Below are 22,072 nucleotides of genomic sequence, written 5' to 3'. Positions count from 1 at the left end.
ACCCATCCTTGCCTTCCTGCCTGCTGGCTTCATTCTCAGGCCGATTTCCCCATGGGGTAACAAAGAAAAGAGATGGAGAAAGAGGGAGAGAGGCGGGTATTTGGTGGCATTTTTGAGTGGCTCTGAATTCACTGAATGAATCCATGCTTGAACTGTGTCCTTGGACCTCCCCATTAAATAAGCTCATAGATTCACTGTTTTTGCTTAAACTGGTTTGAATTGGCTCTCTCTCAGTTGCATCAGAAATTAAAAGAAAAAAAAGATACAAAAACTCAAAATAAAACAATGCATTTCTTATTCATTTCCTGGTGCAGCAGCCTTGGTACTTTCAGGCCCACAGAAACAAAGTGGCAGCCAATCCACGTCTGCAGCAGGGCGGGGTGGGGGGCCACAGGCTTGAGTTCCTTGCAGAAACACAACTAGCATCTCATTGTCTTGAAGAGCTGTGTCACCTCAAGCAAGTCACTCCTCCGTGTCGGGGCCTGAATTCCCTCACTTTAAAGGGACTGAGTCAGCGAGAAGGGTCAAAGAACCCTCTTTGGTAGAAAACTACAGGTTTCCAATGGCAGCCCGTTTCACAATATCTCGACATGAGGCTCAGCTTTATATGTTGATTTTGTTACTGTATGTTTTAAATCAGGGTAAGAATATTCGCCACGACAAAGACACTCATTTCTTATGTGCCTGGTTTGGCATTTGTTTGGTTAGAGTCCTAGATAAGGTGGATGCACTTGCAATTTCCTTAAACAGACGTACAACGCTAGCCTGGTAGCTTGTTTTCCTTCATGCTGAAAATCCACATGAAAACTCTAATGGGGCTCCCTCACTCCTGTGTAGTCAACTCATGCACATTCCTTCTGTTTCTTACTGTTCTCGTTCTCTTCTTGATTTTGTATAATTTCATGCGGTCATCTTCTTCTTACTCCTGCCAGCCTCTTGCTTCCAATATGTGCCCTTGACTATACCAAATAGTCTCTTTCACAAGCTTACACTTCCCTTTTGCGTTTCCATATACCCTCTTCCTATCTCGAGATGGCCACAATGTATCCATAATCTATTTATCACTTACTGAGCATTTACTAGGAGCCAAGTACTTTGCAGGTCATTTCTTGAATGTTCTCTCACCCTATGAAATGGGTATTATAGACTGCCTCACTTTGGCTGACTTACATAACTTTCCTAGTCCTAAATTACTTTATCTATAAATGATACAATGGATATTGGAGCTAAAACTAGAAACTTGGGTTTTATCTCTCCATTCCTGTGTTATGTTTTTAAGATTTGATTTATTTATTTGAGAGAGAGAGAGGGCACAAGTGAGAGGAGGAGCAGAGGGAGAGAGAGAAGCAGATGCCCCACTGAGTACGGGGCCTGATGTGGGGCTCCATCCCAGGACTCTGAGATCAAGATCTGAGCTGAAGTCAGACCCTTAACTGAGTGAGCCACTCAGGTGCCCCACTCCGTGTTCTAATGAAACGGCTGGTCTCCCTACAATATGTGCCAAATGCTAAGTCACACAGCCTTCAAATCTGACTCAGGGGTTCATCAGTGACACCCGATGGCCTCAGAGACAGTCACTCAACTCTCAGAATGTCTTTGGAGGGGGGTAGTTGGATGAGAGAGAGAAGAAGGGAAATAAGAGCTTCAGAGAAGATACATTCCTACACAAGCAAAAGAAACTTTACAGAATATACCCCTCTTCTTCCCACATTTCTCAAGAAAATATCTAGAACTTTTAGAAAAAAAAAAGATATTTTTAGATACTTTTAGAAAAAAAAAAAGGAAAGTATGAGAAACAGAGATGCCCAGATGATGTGATGCCTTGGAAATTGGCTGGTGCTAAGTGTGGACTCTCTTCCATACTTGAAAAGGTTATGATCTGGATTTCATGGAAGACTGATACGATTTCCAGGGGAAGAATGACTGTACATGCTCATACCTCAAGCCCTTAGATACTCATCTACCTCCCCTGCAGGTTCTCAGCAATGCTGGGATAAGAAGCAATCCATTTCATTCTCCCACAAAGTTGCAGGTGCAGATAACAGTTTGTGGAAAACAATGGGGAGCTGAGTGCCAGGGCCGAGTGGGGTCAGATGCAAAACCGATGGACGACCTGCTGCGGGCTCTTTAATCACAGTTCACTAGGAGATGGAGTTCAACAGGGCTTTCCAGGACAGCTTTGTTCTTCATTACTTGCACATGGAGAAAATTACAGAGGTGAGCCTTCTGCCAAGTGAGAAAGCGCAGTTGAAAGGAGGGTGTGTGCTAGGAGGTGGGCCATGCTGTAATTCGGGGTTGTTGTTAATAAGGCTGTCATAGGAGGTTCTCAAGCCATCTTCAAAGACGAGAGATCATGTGACTAGATTACGGGCTCATTCTAAGCAAAGTGAAAAACTCCATGTACTGGAGGAGAAAAAGCCAATATTTATTCAGAGTCTGAGAAGAATCCTATTTTTAATCTTTCTGCCAGAAAGCACTGAGAAACCAAATTCATGCAGTTTCTAACGGGGTAACCAGACCAAGACTGATGATTTTAACTGAATGGATGATGAAGAAAAAGGGAAAGGGGAAGGAAAATGGGAGGAAGAGGAAGAGAAAGTAGAACAATATAATAATCATTCTCACTACACAAGATTAGACTCCTTTGAAGTTAAAAGGAGAGGGGGAAAACAGAGATGGAAGGGGGCAGGACACACACACACACACACACACACACACACACAGAGTCTACTACTCCAGAAGGTGGTGGACATGAAGAAAAGATGGACCCCACACAGCCAGCAAAGGTGGTCTGGAGCCAATATTACTTCATTTATTAGAAACACAAATCAGGTCATCTTAGCATGGTGGCGATACAGAGGATTTATGATATGTATAAAAGTCATACCTTTTAAAAACAGTATCATGCATCACATATCATTTGACTCTAATGCCATTCTTGTGATGAAAGTCAGAAAAGGAATAAATGGGTTCAACTTCCATGTATTATTCAGCCACATGCTTTTTTCCCCACTTACTATCTTGGACAGTTTGCCTCACAGATTTATCTAGTTCACTGTAAGCCCTCTATTCTATAGCGTGGAGATATAATCTGAGGAGGTTAGCTACCACCTACAATAACCACGCTTGCGCGTGTTTGGCGGTGAAGCTGTAGTTAGGATCAGCAGATTATGGGTGAGAAACAGAAGACCACAAACAGCCAGCACCCTCGCCCTCAAGCTGGGATCCCTCAGAGCTGCCGTGCTGGGGGAGTCTGGTACCAGCGGGGGTGTGGCTCAGACTTGTGTGGAAGCTGAATATCACCTGGGGGACTCACCTGCTCTAGGTCCTCAGCTGACCGTTTGTTTTCTCCAGTCGGATCCTGATAGGGCAAGACAAAGAGCTCAGCGGCGGTGGGTAAGCCAGGAAGCACCGCCACCAGGATGTGCTGGCCTGGGACCCCTGTGGCCTGAGGGAGAGACAGAAGCTCACGTAAGCTCTACAGGAGAAGGTGGTGAGGATATATGGAGTACTCGCGGGCAGTAGGGCGGCAGGAAGACACAGTGGGTGGGGTGGGCAAGCAGGCAGGCAGGACGTGAGCCTCCTGGAAAGGGACATGACACGGGGTAAGGCAGCTGGAGCCTGAGTCCATGGCACTCCTAGGGGCTAAGACAGTGATTTCTCCCTGAGGGAGGTGGGTGCAGCATCTCTCTTTCTGCTGGACAGATGGCAGATGCAAGAAGGTTCAACAGTGGCTTAAGGCCATCTAGGTAGCGCATGGGGACACTGAGCTTGGAACTTGGGTCTGACCATGAAGCCCTTGTTTACCCCATCTCAGGAGGTCAGCCTCCCTTCACCTGATACTTAGCACTCAGTAGCCTGGGTCACAGCTAACAAACTGTTTTATGGCCCTCCCAGATTTTAAACTCAGAGATTATATCTGAATCATCCTCATTATGTACAAAAATGTTGATTGAATGATATCTGATTAAAGATTTCATTGTGAAATTCAATAGAAAAGCCCCATTTGATGAGGTAAAGGTAACTGCTTTTATATCCCGTTTTGTTACACAGTAAAAAGGAAGAAAACTGCAAATATAATGACCTCAAGTTGGAACTCTTGTAGGGTTTATTTGAGTCCGCTTGACAGTAGGTACCTCAGGGCTTAAGGAAGTAGCCAAGTGTAACTGCTAATCTCAGAGACAGGGTGGGATTCCAGGAACCAGGGACGAGTCAGCTGCCTCCTGAGATGGGGTAAACAAGGAGCCTTTGAAACTGTAAGGGATCAACCCCTCCACCCTATCACACCCTGTGCTGAGAAATGTGGATCCAAACGGTTTATTCTGCCTTTAGCTGATTATGCTATGCAGCAGCCTGGAAATACTGATAAGCAGTAATTTCTAGCCTTCTGGACAGCTGGTGGAAAGGTAGAGGCCCAGGGGATGTGATCCCTAAACTATCAATGTGAAGAGAACGCCACCTGGAAGGTTGGTCACTGCAGGGCTAATGCTTGGTTGATAAATCAGCTGGGGGAATCGGGCAGCTACCTGGAGGTCTATGGGGTCACGGATCCCTAGAACACTACAGGCAGAAGGGAGGGGGCTGTGGACTCATTGAGGGGTGTAGTCCTCTCTCTTGGACAGCAGAGGAGAGAAACCCATAGTCACACCAGGAACAAACAGGTCCAAGGGCAGAAGGATCTATTCCAGAGGCCTGTGGGCTAGTCGATGCGCCCCCTGGTGGCCCTGATGTTTAGCCACCCGGCGGTCGTGGACACTGAGTCATGAAGACAAAGGTGAGGTGGCATTTACACAGAGGTGAAGACAGCATTCTCCACCCCCACTGCTCCATGTGTCCCTGTTATTCCATGGGAGGAAGCAAAGGATGGCCACAGGATGGAGAGGTTAGGAAACCACGAGGGCAGTCTGACTCCAGAGTTTGACTTTTAACAGTGTGGCCGGGGCCAGAGCACATGAAGTCTCTATGTTCAGTTTCCTCATCTGTAAAATGGGAATGATTATAGTAGCTACATCATAAGCTACTTCTTTTGTGATTAAATGTGCTAAAAAATGCAAATCACTGAGAAGAGTTTTGGGAGTACTGTAGGTGCTAAATCAATATCAACACAGATAATGGCCTGAGTATGGGGAAGGCCAGCCCTTTGCCAACAGGCTGAATGTGAGATCTGTTTTCTGAGCAGGCGGTACCTGAATGCCTTTATCCCATCAGCACTTTGTGTCACAAGGCATCATGTGCTGGGTACCAGAGATAATGTATAAAACACCCTACACTGATTTTCCTATTAGGCTAAGAAGATGCCCTGGGGAGAGGGAGCTCATCTCTGATTTTCTGGGTTTGTACAATAAATCCGAGCAGCTCCACAAGCAGATATTCCATTCCTCTGTTCACTCATGAAATTGTATGTTTGCAGGGGGTGATGTGCCTAAAAGAAAGTGTTTTCTCAAACTATCAGTGATACTTACTCAGACGGGGATAAACCTCACCACCTCGCTGTTCTCCCAGAAACCACAGGGGGCCATGTTTTATATGTACAAACCCAGACCCTGGACTCAGACCTTTTGCTTCAATTCACTACTTTCATCACTTACCAGCTGTGAGACCTAAGCAAGTTATTTAACCTCTCTGAACCTCAGTTGCTTTGCCTGCAATAATACCTTCCTCTTGGGGCTGTGGCAGCAGAGACATGCCTTTGAAAGAACAGGGACAGAGAGAGATGACTGACCATCACGTACTGAGTGCTCACGCCTGCGAGGCTGGAGCCCAGGGCTGCTCTTGTGAACTGTATTCTCGCCGTGTCCCTTCAGTATTGGGCACGGTGGCTGACTTTGCACTTGCTAGTGACCTGAGCATGAACCCTGCCGTATGAAGAGGACGGTCACAAATTTCCATGTGTTTCTTCTCTAAGTGGAAGAAAAGTATCGCGAGGTTCAAGGACCGTGTGTTTGTTCCCAGTTTCAGCCCCCCCCCCAGAGCACCTATGCTGTGTCTGCCCATGTGGGGATCAGCGGTGCAGACAGCAGGTGGCCAGCAGATCTCCCATGGGTGCCAGCTATTTCCTGGCAGCTCTTGGCCCAAGGGTCCCTCACCGTGCAGCTCGTGGAGGACAGAGAGAGAATGTGCCCCACGCAAGAGAAGGAACTGTCTGCACTCACTTCCACCAGGGATTTTTTGATGACGCGGCTGATGTCCCTCCTCCACTCGGGGATATCAGGGTTGTAGTCGTCCAGGTTCGGAGAGAAGGACAGGCGAAGGGATCGGAATTCCTCTGGGGATACAACAGTAGGTTGATTACCCAGAGTCCAATAGTTTCCTCAAAAGTATGTTATATATTGCATGCAAAGCCTTAACAAAGGGCCCTTTTCCTCCCCACTCACCAAAGAGAGCCTTCTAGAAGACAAATCTGCTATCCCATCTGCAATCTGCTGTCTCTCCCAGCCCTCGTTTTCTAAACCAGAGCCATAGGTCTGGCCCATGCCTCGCTCTGCAGCCTCTGCTCACTGGTCCCGGTTCTAGACTGAGCACTCGAGGACACTAGAGCCCCAGAGGGCCCTGGATGCACCGCAGGCTCCTGACCCTGGGCCCCTGCGCACACTGTCTCTCCCGCAGAATGTGCATCCTTTCTCTCTGCCACGCACAGAGCGTTCAAGCTCTAGTTCAAGCACTTAGCGATGGCATACTCTTCCCCACCATGGTTCAAAGTTCTTTTCCATGGCACTACTGTGTCTTGCACACATTCCCATTATCATTATGATTGTATAATTATATGATTACATGATGATAATTATTACTAGAGTCATTCTGTTGCTATGTTTTGCTTGTATGGAAGCTTTACTTCATGGAATTTTAAGCTCCTTAACTCAAAGAATTTGTTAATTGTCTTTGCAGCCTTTGAGTTCGTCTTGGTCCTCCCGAAGGTAGGATGGGATTGCAAAAGCAAGGGTGTTAGGAGGAGAAGATGGGGAGGCTGAGGAGCGGGGAGCACTGCAGCACTGAGAGGCATACGTGACACTTGTGGAAGGGAGGGAGGCTTGCCCTGCAGCGTGAGGAAGGTCCGGCAGGACTGTCAGGGAGTCCTTGACCCACCGCAGCGACGGAGGAGTCCCCGCGTGCCAGGGATGAGTCTGCCTTAATATGCCTGTCACATTCGGTCAGTGGCTGTGGTCAGCACCTGGGAGGTGTGGCCTTGGCCCAAGACAGTGATGGGTTTCAGAGCCCCCTGGGGAACTCAGCCCCGGACAAATCGGGTCATGTTACCGCCCTAAAACCTGCTAGTGGCTTTTAGGGAAAAAAAAAAAAAAAAAAAAGCAGCTTCTTAACCACAGCCTTCATCATCCCATAGAACCCGGGGCTGACTTGCCCTGCTGCCTACTCCACGCTCCTCTGTGCTCCAGGACCCCTCCGGGCTGCCATGCTCCTTCCCTCATAAGCACATTCCACTTCCCCAGATACGGCACAGTTGGCTCCTTCTCATCACCCATCAGTCTCTCCCAGGAGAAACTCGGCCACTAGCAAACTGAGTTACCTTCCTTTCTGCTACCTCAGATACCCTTCATTATATGACCCTATTTGTCATCTGCACTCCTTGCTACTTAAATTCTTCTTTTACTGTCTGTCTCCCACACTGAGACCTAAGGTCAATGAGGACAGGAAGGTCACGTTCCTGGCCCTGTGGGATGGTACCCAGCAAATGGTAGGTTTTCAATTATTAGCTAGTCATCTAATTAATAAATTTGTTAAATAAATAAATACATAACACTGGAGGCTCTCTGTAATTTATGCATTTACTTATTCAACAAACATTTCTTTCTTGTTTAAAGCATGTCTTCATGTTTCAGTAGGGGCTCAGTGACATCCATAATGCTGATTATACATTCAGGAAACATAAAAGCCCACTTGCACATTTCCTAACAATGCTAAAGACTTATCAGACGCAGGCTTTGAAGACTCTAAAATTACAAGGGGTGTATTATGACAGTCACCTATTTCAAAGACGTATTTTTCACAGCTTGACTATTTTATGAGACACTGGTCACCTATGTGAACATCACTTCAGTTCTGATGTAGAATAATGAAATTCATCTTAATTAGTAGCATGGCAAATGGGAATCAGCCAAGGAATCAGCCACTGAGTCCTAACTTTTCACTTTAAAGATATAAATTGATGTCATTTTCACTTTCCCCGAACCTCTTACCAAACTGTAGAAATTTCATCTATAAGGGAAGCTGCTTATCTTAATAAAAAGACACAAATAGAAAAATAATGTGGCTCTCTCTGTAATAACTTAGCAAGCTCAGTAGCAGGACACAGGAGTGTTATACTTAAGTTTACTCAACAAACAGGTGCATGTGGGAGCACTAAAAAAGGTAAATACCAGTAATCACACACACACACACACACACACACACACACACACACACACACACACACAGTTGAGCTTTGAACCATGTGTAGTTTAGGAGGCCATCCCTTACCCTCGTAGTTGAAAACCCATATTTAATTTTTGACTCCCCAAAAGCTTAACTACTAATAGCATACTGTGGACCAGGAGACTTACTGATAACAGAGTCAATTAACATGTATTTTGTATGTTAGTTTTTACATACAGTATTCTTACAATAAAGTAAAACTAGAGAAAAGAAAGTGTTATTAAGAAAATCATAAGTAAGAGAAAATACATTTATAGTCCTGTACTGTAAATGTACAGTACAAAAATTCCATGTATAAGAGGACCCTTGCAGTTCAAACCTGTGTTACTCAAGGGCCAACTATATTTGTGTGTGTGTGTGTGTGTGTGTGTGTGTATTTGCAGCTGCTGAGGCAGATGAATTCTACACATTTACATTTTCTTTTTTGTATTTAAAAGCAAACCTGTGCCCTGAAGCAAATTAAGGAAAACAATTCAAACTAGATTAACTAGATTTTCTTTCCTGCAGTTTATTTTGTGGCTTTGGGTGGACAGTTTTTCCCCCGTCAATTTCCCAAATATAATGCTTCCTGCATTCTGACCATGAGGGCCTTACTGTTCCCCTCAGCTTAACTAAATTTTAGACAAGTTTCTTCCTGACCACAGGTCTCTGATGTCTCTTTACTTAGAGCATTTACTTTAGAAAGCCTGCAATTGTAAATTCCTTCTCTGCTCTTCTGAGATACACACCTTCTCCAACCCAGGAATGTCTCTGTCAGGAACCTGGGAGGCATCTCTTTGAAGTGTAACCATCAAGAAAGATAGAAAAAGAGTATGGAGGTTCCTCAAAAAATTAAAAGTAGAACTACCATATCGTCCAGGAACTCCCCTTCTGCGTATTTACTAGAAAGAAACAAAAATACTAACTTGAAGAGATATCTGCCTCCCCACGTTCACTGCTGCATTATTCACAATAGCCAAGATATGGAAATGACCTAATTGTCCGTAGACAGATGAATGGATAAAGAAAGTGTGGTACAGACACACAATGGAATATTATTCAGCCATAAAAGAAAGAAATCCTGCCATTTGTGACAGCATGGAGGGACGCTAAGGGACTTGTGCTAAGTGGACTATGTCAGAGAAAGACAAATACTATACGATCTCACTTATATGTGGAATCGAAAAACAAAAGCAAAAACAAAACCTCAGATACAGAGGATTGGTGGTTGCTAGAGGCAGGGGTTGGAAGGTGGGCAAAATGGGTGAAAGGGTCAAAAGGTACAGACGTCTAGATATAAAATAAGTAAGTCACAGCTTATTTGTGACTATAATTATTAATACTGTACTGTAAGTTTGAAAATTGTTAAGAGAGTAGATCTTAAAAGTTCTCATCACAAAGGAAAAAAGAATTGTAACTACATACAGGGCTGGAGGGTCACTAGATTTGTGGTAATCATTTCACGATATATGCAAATACTGAATCATTATGTTGTACACCTGAGACTGATATAGTGTTGTAGGTCGACCGTATCACTCTATCTCAATAAAAGAATAAGATCGATATACTATTGCCATGTATACTATGAGAGCAAGGAAAGAAAAGGAAAGAAATGGAGGAAGGAAGAAAGGCCCTCTGTCTCCTGGAGGGCAGGAGCCTAATTTCCAGAAGCACAATTAACAAACACGGATGGTCTAATCACATTGATAATCCCCTCACCCCCAAATTCCTCCAGTACTTTTCCATTAGGTCATCCCAGGGTTTAAAAATATTCAACTTTTGTTTCAGTTGAGTTCAATCTTGCCCGTTGAACTCTGTGTGATATAATTTGTCTTTAATAGGTCACACATGTCATTAAAATGTTCTAGTGATATATATGAAACTGACACTTCATCTAACTGTAGACAAATTAAGGATGTTTGCTCAGAAATTTGGTTAGGGGAGGGAAGACCACCTCCTTGCTCAAGCTTTGGATGAAGAGACCATTTTTGGTGAAGGTAACTCACTAACTCACTGGATGGAGAGTGATCCACTCTTGGATGACACTGTTCAAGATATTTTAGAAGAGGAATAGGTAAGCCTGGAGAGGGAGTGTGAGGTGGTTAGAGACACTCCTTCTGGATTCAATTCCTAGGCTCTGTTTATGATAGTTATTTCATATTTTCTCATTTGCAAAATAGGAGTAAAAATAGCATATTTCTTATAAGTCTGCTCAGAGGATTCAAGGAAACATTTATCGAGCGCTTAGAAGAGATGCTAGTAAGGGCTTTGTCAATGTTAATTTCTATCACTACCATCGCTGTTATTATTATTACTGGAGCTGTCACTGAAGAGCAGGATGACTTGAAACCAGAGATTTCCCACTTCTGAGCCACAATTTCCTATCTGGGAGATGATGGGATGGGCCACATAAGCCCAAAGACCTTCTAGGTTTAACATTCTTTCCATGGTTCTGATGAGCTGCTGCTTGGCTTAACCAAGAGGACACATGTGGGGAGTCATGGGTCATGACGCCCACAACAGCCAGGAAGGAGAGAGAGAGAGAGAGGAGAGAGAGAGCCTCACATGGAACAGCCATGAAAACTGGTTAGTGGGGTTATTGCAGAGCATGGGCCCTGGGTCTAGATGGGCTGGGTTAGAAGCCCAGCTCCACCACATATAAGCTGGGGCAAGTTACGTGCCCTGCTGAAGGACCAAGAGTAATAACATCACCTACCCTCTGCTAGGGTTGTTGTGAGGATTCAGTGCATTCCCAGAGTATAGAAAGGAGATGCAGAAGGAAAGAGAAGCAGAAGCTCTCCTCCATTTTGTCCACCTGGCTCAGAGGTCTCCTCATTGATGGGACCTTGTTAGGAAAACCATGGCCCTGGTTTGCTTTCAGTTACTGTTTGGGCTTCTCAAGCCTCTTGCAGGTGGTTGGGGGTGGGGGGCAGTGGGCAGGGGAGGGGAGGAGGGAGGAAACATCATGACTCTAATACGATTCATAGGGCGTTCGAAGAATAGTGTCCTCAGACTTGTTCAAAGTTCCTTACAAATTACTTTTTGAATTTGAAGGTCAAGTTGGCAAGATGAGCAATGAAAAGCAGATGTTCATCAGAACCAAATAATTCTGGGACTGGTGCAATTGATATTATTTGGACCACCAGCTAGTTTCTCTCTGTCTCTCTCTGTCTCTATCCATTCCTCCCTTCATCCTTCCCTTTTGCTCTCTCTGCACAGCATTTACCTTTCCTATCTTCTTTCAAATTCTTGTTGTTTTAAATTTTAATTTTCCGTGATGCATATGTACCACTTTGATATGAACAATAAATACACTTCACGTTTTTATCATCCATGAATAACAGTGCATACCTATCTTTCTGTGCAGACAAAAATTACCAAAATGAGATCAATTTGTATAAACTGTTTTTAATCCCGCATTTTCAGTCAGTGATCCTACCTTTCCACTTCAGTAAACTTTCACTCCATGCAATACTGACTATATTCAACTTCCCAACCGATTAGAAGATTGTTCTGTACAGCTGTTTGTTCAAACTAATATCCAGTCTAGGATGATACGTGACATCTGCTTGTGTGGCCCTTCATCGCTTTTCATTCAGTAGAGTTTTTTTTTTTTTTTTTTTTTGATGATACATATTTGAGGGAGAGATTTTCAGAATATTTAGATATTGGTATCTTGTTCTTGAATTTTAAAAAAGCCTCAATATTAACTATTTTCTTTTATAATGGGTTTTCGTTATTCAAACACCGCCAACATACCAAATGGAACGAATCAGCTTTACGTGTAATGAAGCTCATTCTATCCCACTTCAGGCGAGTGAAGTAGAAGAGCCATTTCAGAACACAAACCAATAAAGGATATGGGGGTCTTGGGGCCATAACTGTGCTGGTGAAACCACATCTCCCCCAAAGGAGGAGACCAGACCTGACTCAGCTCTTTCTCCACCACCAGCCTCTGTTCTCTGGGTGGAGGCCTGGTGGCCTCTGGTAGCCTACAAGCACCCTACCTCCCTGAGCGTGGGGCCAGCCAGGGGCTCACGCGCACAGGCACTCACCATACACCGCGATGGTCTTCGTGTCTTGCAGGATGGCATTCCCAGCTGAGACCTGCACTGTGATGGTGTTCATCCCTTCCGAAGTAAACTTGAATGATATGCTTCCCTCCAAGGTGATCAGAGGCTGAAACAGGGGAGGGCACAGAGTGAGGGGACAGTTGGCCAGTCACCGATGAGACAGCCACGAGCTCCGAGCCACCAACCAGCCACTTAAATCAGCACAGGCTCTTCCCGGTGTGCCCCTGTGCAACTGGCTCCATCTGCTTGCCCATCATCTCCAGTCCGGGCCAGAAAGGAGCTATTAGCCATGACCCCAAGTGACTCTGCCCATTCCCTGTGACTAGGACACCTCTCTTCTGGTGTCATCCTGATTCAGGGCTGGGGAGATGGATAGGTCTTGCTTGCTGGTGGGACAGATCTCTCTATCTGCAACCTACTCGTAACAGGCAGTTCTCTTCATACAAAGAAATACTCAGGTTGGACCCACACAGGCAGCTCATGTTAATCGGATGTAGGCAGCAGTTACTGAAAATCTCTAAGCTTCCAGTTGGTCATCTCCAGGGGGTACGATTCATAGAATATTCCAATGGAACATAGCAGCCATGGACACCAAAACTGTCCTCATTAGACTGGAGTGGCCTTGTGTGGCTTGGCTCCTCTGAAAAGCCCTATCAGCTGTTTCTGGAAGTAGCTGCTATGGAAACAAGTACTAATTGGACAGTGGTTTGAGGACTGAAAAGAAAAATACAATTTGGAGTTGTGCCTGTGATAGAATTGGACGCCGGGATCCTGGAGGAAAAGATGATTAGCCTAATGACCTCCCTCAACTCATTATGCACAAACATTTCTTTCCTGTCTTTTCTTAATTAATTAAAAAATCTAAATTCATGTAACCAACTCCCTGTATAGCAGAGAAAAGACCAATGCCCAGCATAAGAAGCCTACTCAATGTAATCTTTTGAGAATTTGGTTTTCTGCTGTCAGGTTAAAAAACATTAAAAAAAAAAAGGAGACATAGAAAAAAGTTTAGTACATTCACCTTTTAGCACCAGCTTTTAGGCAAATAACTTAGATTTCTTCTCTGCCACTGTGGGTAGTGGGTCCAATTTAGGCCACATTTACATGCAGAGTTTCAGAAGAAATTTAAAAAAGCTTCTTTTCAGAGGAGTTAAATTAGCAGTAGAGGTGAGCGTTTCCTTCCCCTGCCAGGCATGTAGCAGGTCTGGGCTCAGGGGAGGTTTCCTCCCTGGGCCTGTGCAAAAATTATGACTCCAGTTAAAGCCAATGTTCAGCTCTGGGGTAGAAAAAGATTGGCGTCAGAATAAGATGCACTCTATTTGAAGAGCAAAATCACCAAGTACAAGAGAGTGGTTCTGCTGGAGGAAGACGAAGCTTTCTCATCCTGAGCAGCTCATGCCAGTGCCCTTTGGGGAGGCCTTTGCCCAGACTGCCTTAACTGACATTTGGAAGCAAATTGTAATCTCTGAGAATGGAGGAAGTTCAGAATGGACCTGGTAGCCTGGCATTAGGGGAAGGAAAATACACATGAGAAGGCCTTGGATCCGGCCTCCACGTGAAGCAGCTGAACGAGGCAGGAGGGAAGCCCTTCACGTGTGTTCTCCTGACTTTTTCATCTGTAAAATGAAGGCCTTAGAGTAAATGAGGTTTAAGATCTCTGCTGCTTTTAAAGTTGCTGCTGACTTTTGATCACAGGGCATGTTTTGGGAAAACAGAAAGGGTAAAGCTGAGAGAAAGGAGTGACCACATCCATTCAGGGGGCCTGGGGCCAGGCTATAATAAGTATTTGTTGCTTTTGACGGTCTGGTATCTACCGGTTTTTTTTGGGGGGGGGCATTTTCCCCCTTCTCTTGGTCCATGTGGTTCCAAGGAGGCTGACTTCAACACCTCTCTTTCTGCTCCGAGCACTGGGAAGGCTTGGTCAATGATACTCCATCCTGGGACTTCTGTTCATTTTCTCTGCTAAGCTGTGAGAGTATAAAGCTCGGGCTGCTGCTAAGGTCTTTGCAAAGGGAAGGCCAGTTGGAGAAGAAGGTAACATGGAGGAAGGCAGAGGTGAGGGGCAGGGGTGGCGTGGTGAGAGACAGAGGGACAGAGGGAACACACTGATGAGATTACTGGAGCACTATGAGCCTGCTGTGCCCGAAGCTAGAACCACCCCTGGACTCTTGAGTTACATAAGCCCTTTCCTTTCCTTTCTCCCTTCAGCCAGTTTGAGTGGAGCTGTGACTAGATGCTGCATGGAAGGCTGACCCACCTCTGTGTTGTTTCCGTACCACCACACATAAGTGAGGGTGCCCACTTGGCTGGGCCACAGCACTGCCGTTGCGTTGACCTCTTTGTTCTTTGTTGTGACAAAGGGAAGAGACAGGTGTACATGCTCCAGGGGACCTGAGGCACAAGAGAAAAGACGAGGCATAGAGAAGGAAGATCTTTCTCTGCTTCACCTTCCCTGCTCTGAAGAGAATACATATTCGTTCCGGAAGCCTCCAAAACATCACAGTCATACTCCCTGAGGAAAGTGCTAAGGGGCTTTCCCTACTTTGGAGAAAAGATATCTTGTGACACACTGTGTCTCAATATTTTCCATTTACTGATCTTTCTGTCAGACCTAAAACCTGAGTTATTTATGTGTAAAACTTTAAAAACTTACAAGTAATTTATGAATTCCTTAAATGAAGAGGCATAATATGAGGATTCATAGGAAGATGCAAAGTCTTTCTAAGAGATCGTATCCGTGGTGGTAAACGAGGATGATGAAAACCTCACGGACTCCATGTGTGTGGCCACGGGGGCAGGGGGTGGTGGTTACGGCACAAATCCCCAAACCATTCTAGATGTCATTATTCTTGACACTTTGTTGGGATTTTCAAGATCTGTATATGTGTAAATCTGTGTGTTTGTGTGTGAGAGTGTGTGTATCTCTCCGCAGGAGTATATTTAACACCACCTGGCTCAAACTGTTTGGTGTTGAGTTCAGCTTGTTCAGGTCAAGTATGCATGAGCAGGGAGAGACAGCTTTGTGGTTCTCTGGATGTGCTCAACTGAAAAAGGGGATGATTCTACTTATGGAGATCCATTAGAGAGAAGCCTTGATCAGATGCACAAACCCACAAAGCTATGAGTTCTCTCTTCAGAGAGAACCAGTAGGGCCCTTCCTCTGACCCCTGGTCTTCCCTTTGAGTCACTTCTCCTAGGCAAAAATGCAGTTTCCTCTGAGGTGAACGTGGCAAAAATCTGTCATCCCACCATTATTCCATGAGGCAGAGAAGAAAGTGGTACCTTTCCACCTGGTTTAATCACTACCTCTTCTGCTAGATCTTTAAATGCGTTTCCTACAGTACTGACTTTGGCCTTTTTTCCCTCCATTTACTGTTCTGCTGAGTAATCTCATCCACACCCTGACCTTCAACAATAAAGTACGTGCTCATAACTCAAAAACCACCTACTTGACTCGGGACTCAATTAGGAGCCAGATGTTCCTAAGAAATTCATTATCCCCCCCCTCCCATTTTCTATTCTCCATGTCTTGATGAATGGAAACCAATGTTTATCCAGGGGACCAGCCCAGGAGCATAAAGTCAATCTGGATTCCTTATTCCTTGCCACCCATTCTGTGTTGGAAACCATTGGCTTGGTTTCATAAATATCTCTCAGTGAGAGCTCCTCTCACTGTCCCCAATCCTTCCCTGGCTCATACAGCTGGACTATCAGGAGCCGTACCAATCTTCCTGCCTCCAACCTGCTCCCAACCTAATCCACCCTCCTGCCCTATGTGTTCAGTGCCTGCCTTCCTCAGTAATAATAAGTTGCACCAAGTGCCAGGGTTCTCAGCCCCCAGAATAAAACATCTAGTCCAAGGTCAGGGTAGAGGAAGTGCAAAGATCTTGAGGGCGAGGTGGTTCTCCATGTTTGCAGAATAGAAAGAAAGCCCAAGTGACTGCATAGAGAGATGGAGGGAAACAGTGGGAGCCAATGAGATCTAAGAGGGATTCAGGACACATAGCATATTGTTTTGTAGGCTCTGAAGTATGCATATGTGTGTTTATATGAGTTCATTCTTACATGTACGCACATTATACATTCATACCACGTATGGCAATGACTAGGTATCTTCTCACACTACAAACTGTTGTGAGAGTGATTTTTTAGAAAGCCAAGTTGATCATGCTACTTGTTCAAAATTAAAATTCCCATTACCTAATGATGATGATGATAGTTAACACATATTGATCTAAAATTTGTGAGACAGAGAACACAGCCTGCAAACTTTCGGAGGGTAAGAGTCTTTCATATTTATCTTTGCATCTAAAGACTAGCATAGTTCCTGAGATGTAGCAGATAATCGAATGTTTGCTGGGTAGGTGAACAGATGGTGCAATTTCTTGTTGCTGCTTTTGTCTATGCTTCTCTCTCTTTAGAGAATTAGAGGCCTGGTGACCAGCATACAGAATAGAATTGATTTTCTGGCTTATAAGCCATATAAGAAGTAGTTGTTCATAAGTCAGAACGGTTCAATGTGCTAAAAAAGGGCACATCTACTGAGTGATGACCATGTGCCACATATTCTGCTAATGACTCTTTTCATTCTCATTTGCTCCTCACAACAACCTCATGAAGCAGGCACTACTACCATTTCCATCTAGAGATGAACAAACAGAGGACAATGATTCTCCCAAGGTCACGCAGCTAGGAAACATCAATTCCGGGGTGTGGGCCAAAGCAGTTTGATTTTAAAGCCCATGCTCTGGCCAGCTGACAAATGCTCAAAAAGATCCCTCCCATCTTCACAAAACAGCTACGAAGAGTCAGTATCTACCCATCACTTAAATGTATCCCAGGCGCTGGCAGGGGCACTTTACATGTGCTCTCATTTCTTACATGGTTCTGCTGTTTCCTATCACTCAGTTTGTTCCAGCAGGTTCTGCCCTGTTATGCCCTGAGGCTTCGGCATAGACTCCTCTCTCAGGGCACCTGTCAGCCTTCGAATCTCAGTTCCAGTGACCAGGCTTCTGGAATGTTCTTTCTGACTCCCCTGATCGGAGGTAAGTGACTCAGCTAGAATACAAGGACTAGATAAGCTCTCTTAAGCATGCCACTTCCATCCTAAAGGGGTTCATTATCTGTGTCTCTCTCACATATGAGTATTGAATATTTTTTTAAAGTCTGACCATCAAAGTAAGGACAGTGTCTGTGTGTCCTGTTAATGGCAAAAATGGAATCTTCTTCGGGAAATGTGGTCATTAATTCATTCAACAGTTTCAGAGGGCTGCCACATGTCAGGCATTATTCTAAGTGCTGGGGACACCTGCTACTTGGTGGAGCTCATGTCTTATTGGGGGAGGTGGGCACTGAACACATAAAGCAGCGGTAGGTGATAGAGTGCTGGTTTTGTCTCTCAGGAGAAATGACATGTGAGCAGTGAGCTGAATAAAGTGAAGGAATGCACCACATACTCTTCGTGATGCTCCAGGGTGAGGGCAGGGCAGGTGCAAAGACCTTGAGCAGGAGATTTGCTTGCCATGTTTGAGGAACAGCAAGAAAGCCCAGGTGGCTGCAGGTGAGAAATGGAGGGAAAGAGTGGGAGCCAATGAGATCTAAGAAGGATTCAGGACTCAGAGCATATTGGCTAGTCGGCCCTGAAGTATGCATATGTGTGTTTGTATGAGTTCATTCTTGCAGGTATACGCATTACACATTCATTCAAGTGTGCGCAATTTACCTTTCATATTCCTGCCTTGTCCTCTTGTACTCATTTACTTTTCAGGTGCTTAACACACCTAGTTCCTGCTGCCGAAAAGCCTATCTTTTAAGCATCTCTTCTACGTACAGAGGGTGCAGTCTGCACTAAGCTAGCTGAGCTGTGGAAGTACCACTCCAGCCCCTGGAGGCCCGCAGCTGGCTGGCTGCACTAAATCCAGAGGTGAACAAGCCCGAAGTGGCTCCAGAAGACAGGTGCCTGTGATGCAAAAAAAAGGACAGCAGGTGGCGCTGCATCATTCCATATGAATCTTCCTGGCAAGGTGGGTGAGGGAACTGGGAAATTGCTTGTGGAATTGGGTCTTCCTCTTTTCTTGTTTAGCCCTAATGTGCTATAGGAAGCAGCTGACGTTTGTGAGGCTGAACATTGTGTGTGTGCACGCGCGCGTGTGCGCACGGGCACACGCACGCGTGCATGTGTATACACACCTTTGTAATGCTTGCTCTGGACTCTGACATTTGTTGTGGAGACCTCATCTGACCACCAAATTAAATACTGCGCATGCGTTACATTGCTGTTTGTCTGAAATGTGAAAAATCCTCTAGAAGAAATAAAAGTAGTTCAAAGTATAAAGATGAGATCCTAAAACGGAGTTCCTTAAACTTCAATGTGCAAAAGGATTATACTAATCTGTTCAAGGCAGATTATGATGCACACTTCTAGGAATTCCAATATAGCAGGTCTGGGATGAGGCCTAGGACACTATTTTTATCATGTAATTCTGGGGCAGGTGACTCGTTAAACCACACTTTACAAAACTCAAGTCTGATGTTTGCTGGCCAATATAATAATCACGTGAAAAGTTGCAAAGCTGCATGGGTTTTCAAGAAAACAATCACTTTAAGATAGGAACAGAAAGACATCTGCAAATGGCACCTGTGTACAGAGGTAGTTGGGGAGATTTGGGAAGAACTAAAAAATCTGTCTCACCTTTTTTTTGTTTTTTCAAACCTCCCATTCTGCAAATTTGCACAGTTTTCAGTGACTTTTTTCTGCGAGACTGGCTGAGATGGGGTAGCCTTCTGAGCAGAAATTTGCATGTCCTCTAAATTCTACCGCCTGCCCCGCCGGCGGAAGGCAACACTGGCTGCACCATGTGTCTTGTTAGTTTGCCAACTAGCAGAGCGCAGTAAATCCCGTCCCCAAGGACTTTCCAACTGTCAGGTTACAACAGATTACCCAGCCTCCCAGTGAGAACGGCTGGTCCACGCCTGGGAACATCAGAGCAGGCACATCATCTCCATCTGTTTCTGATGACCTTTGCAAACCCATATTAAAAAAACAAAAACAAAAACAAAACAAAGCCCTCTGGCCTTCGGCTCAGGTCATGATCCTGGAGTCCCGGGATTGAGCCCCGCGTCGGGCTCCCTGCTCAGCAGGGAGTCTGCTTCTCCCTCTGACCCTCCTCCCTCTCATGCTCTCTGTCTCTCATTCTCTCTCTCTCAAATAAATAAATAAAATCTTAAAAAAAAAAACCCCAAAAAACAAAGCCCTCTGATTTGGAATCAAATCACCTTTCTGACCTGGAGAGGAGAGAGAGAGTATGCCATCAAGTCAGGCAATGGGCGAGAATTCCAGGCAAGGGAAGGAGTCCTGGTGACAGAGGCAGAGGGCAGGCATGGAAAATGAGCTAAGAGTTGCTGCTCCGAACCCACTAAGGAGAAACACACGCACTGCTTTGTGATGATGGAGAAGCAAGCTTTACTAGCTGATGGGTCACAGCTTATTTTGCTTGAAGGAACCTCTGAGAAACAAGATGTGCCTTCCTCACATGACAGAGGAGAAAACCTAGGCTCAGAGAAATGGAGTGACTTGGCAGGAGTTCAGGCCAGCATCTGGACCTAACCACTCCTAACCCAGGCCAATGTTGGTTTGTTTTTTCTACAAAGAATACCCGCTGCCCTGCCCCCAGGCCCTGGGACTGCAGCACCAAAAATTTCCATGATCCCTTTCAGGTTTGAAATTTGGGGGAATGTTAATCACTTATGGTCTTGTTCTGATTTCCTCTTAGAGTAAAACAGCATCAAAGACAAGGTCCTTCTCCAATCTCTGCTTTCTCCATAGGAAAGGTATGCCCATCGTTATGCGAGGCAGAATCCTGCTTCGATAGAGTTAGTACAAAAGGGTTAATTCTTATGCCCAAGGTCAGGCTTAGAAACGGGTTCCATTATATGAGGTATGCTTATCCAAACACTGAACCCAAGATGAGCCTAACAAAATTAAAATCAGAGCACAAAACTTCCCCTTACAAAGCATCTGCCACTAAGGTAAAAGGCACACTGCTGAGCCACTCAACTAGGCTAATGAGAAGAAAAAACAGTGAAAAAGAAACTTATTTCTTTTAGAAGTCCTGGCGTCAGCAACCTTTGATCTCTGTGCTGGTTTCCTTCCCAGGGTCGAGTAAACCTGGCAGAGGCCAGGGTAGGGAACTAGTCCTCAAGGGATACGATCATTTTTGGGGGCAAGGACGAATCCAAAGGGTGACCAGGAGGGCAAGGTGTGGATGATCTACGGGAGAGCCTGAGAAAGGGAGACTGAAAAGCTGCTGAATTTGAAATCAGTATTCACATGTGGTTAGAGTGCGGTAGATGTTTCATACATATACACGATATGGACTAAAATAACTGTAATTCTTCAGGAGAGCAGCTCTCAAACAAAAATCCTCCCCTTACAGAATAAGCCATGGAAAATGAGAGGCTGCTAGGTAGGTGGTCATTCCCAGCAAATGTACTGGCGTTTGTGCCGTAAGTTAGTTTGGCTACCAATAACCAATGTTTGTGATGTATTTCTGAGAGATTTTCTGACCATTCCTTAGTAAGGAAGAGTATTTCTTAGTAAGAGGCACCTCCAGAAAGTCCATACAGGACAGCCTAGAGAGGGGAGGGGCCACCACGGCATCAGAGGGGCCTCTGAAATGTGCCTTGAACCTACATAGTTGTCTAGTGAGTTGCTTATGCTCCTTTGGGACAATCTGCAAAGGGGTGGAGGGGACAAGGGCTGCTGGAGACAAGTTCCATCACCGACAGCACTGACAATGACCTCGGGGATCCAGAGCTGGCATTCCAGACATGGGTAGACCTGAGTCTGAAGCCTGGCTTTGCCAGATAGCAGGTCTGCAATTTCAAATACATTATTCAAGCTCTCTGGCCCCCACTGTTCTTTGTAAAGTAGGGTTTCTAATAGTGCCTACTTCATCAGGTCGTTTTGAGAAGTGAGATCATACAGGGAAAGAGCTTGCTTAGCACAGGCTTGGCGCATAGTAATTGCTTAATCAACTTTAGCTGAAAAGAGGCAAGAGGAGTGTGCAGACTGTGAATCTTATAAAGCTTTGCTTAAACGCAAAGAAGGGAGCGATGTGTTTCTTCAAAGCACCTTTGTCATGAGTGTGTGGGAGAGGAAGACCAAGAATCACTGATACTGCAGGAATCCCCGGTAATGAACAATCACCAGGGGGTCCTTAAACAGTCTTGTCCCCCACTGGACCACAGCAGCTTAAGAGAAAAGGAATCTAGTTGGTATGTTCTGTACTCAGTTCAATGCGCAAGAGGCAGGTAGGAGTCATGGGATACTGCCCAGCCTTAACGCTCTTGGCCTGGAATTTAGAATTAATCTGGACAAGGCCATTCGTAAAAGGAGTTGCTTTCATTGTAGAAGGCCATTAGGTCACTGGGGTTTCATGTAGCTACTTTCATTTTAAAGCAAAGCATTTCTGTAGCAACCTAAACATGCCCTAAGCCTGTTTGGGGACACCCACACACCTGCCACCAGGGGCATTCGTGGCGCACGTTTGTCCCACACGTAACTTAGGAGCTGTCGTGACCTCATCATACTT

The 22,072-nt window shown here is 45.1% G+C and overlaps 1 protein-coding gene across 1 annotated transcript in view; it reads right to left on the bottom strand.

Annotated features, from left to right (window-relative positions):
• Window positions 1-22,072, bottom strand: part of SORCS1 (sortilin related VPS10 domain containing receptor 1) — a 565,826-nt gene that overhangs the window by 26,400 nt on the left and 517,354 nt on the right. Inside the window, 4 exon segments of the mRNA XM_088020180.1 lie at window positions 3,317-3,448; window positions 6,153-6,265; window positions 12,462-12,585; window positions 14,737-14,870. Of these exon segments, the coding sequence (XP_087876306.1) occupies window positions 3,317-3,448; window positions 6,153-6,265; window positions 12,462-12,585; window positions 14,737-14,870 (503 nt within the window).

The sequence above is a fragment of the Eumetopias jubatus genome, unplaced genomic scaffold (assembly GCF_037043125.1).
Source record: "Eumetopias jubatus isolate StellerSeaLion01/CBP00866 unplaced genomic scaffold, mEumJub1_p1.0 scaffold_17, whole genome shotgun sequence".
NCBI lineage: Eukaryota > Metazoa > Chordata > Mammalia > Carnivora > Otariidae > Eumetopias > Eumetopias jubatus.
Note: the sequence above shows the minus strand (reverse complement) of the source record. Positions and strands in the feature narration are given on the sequence as shown.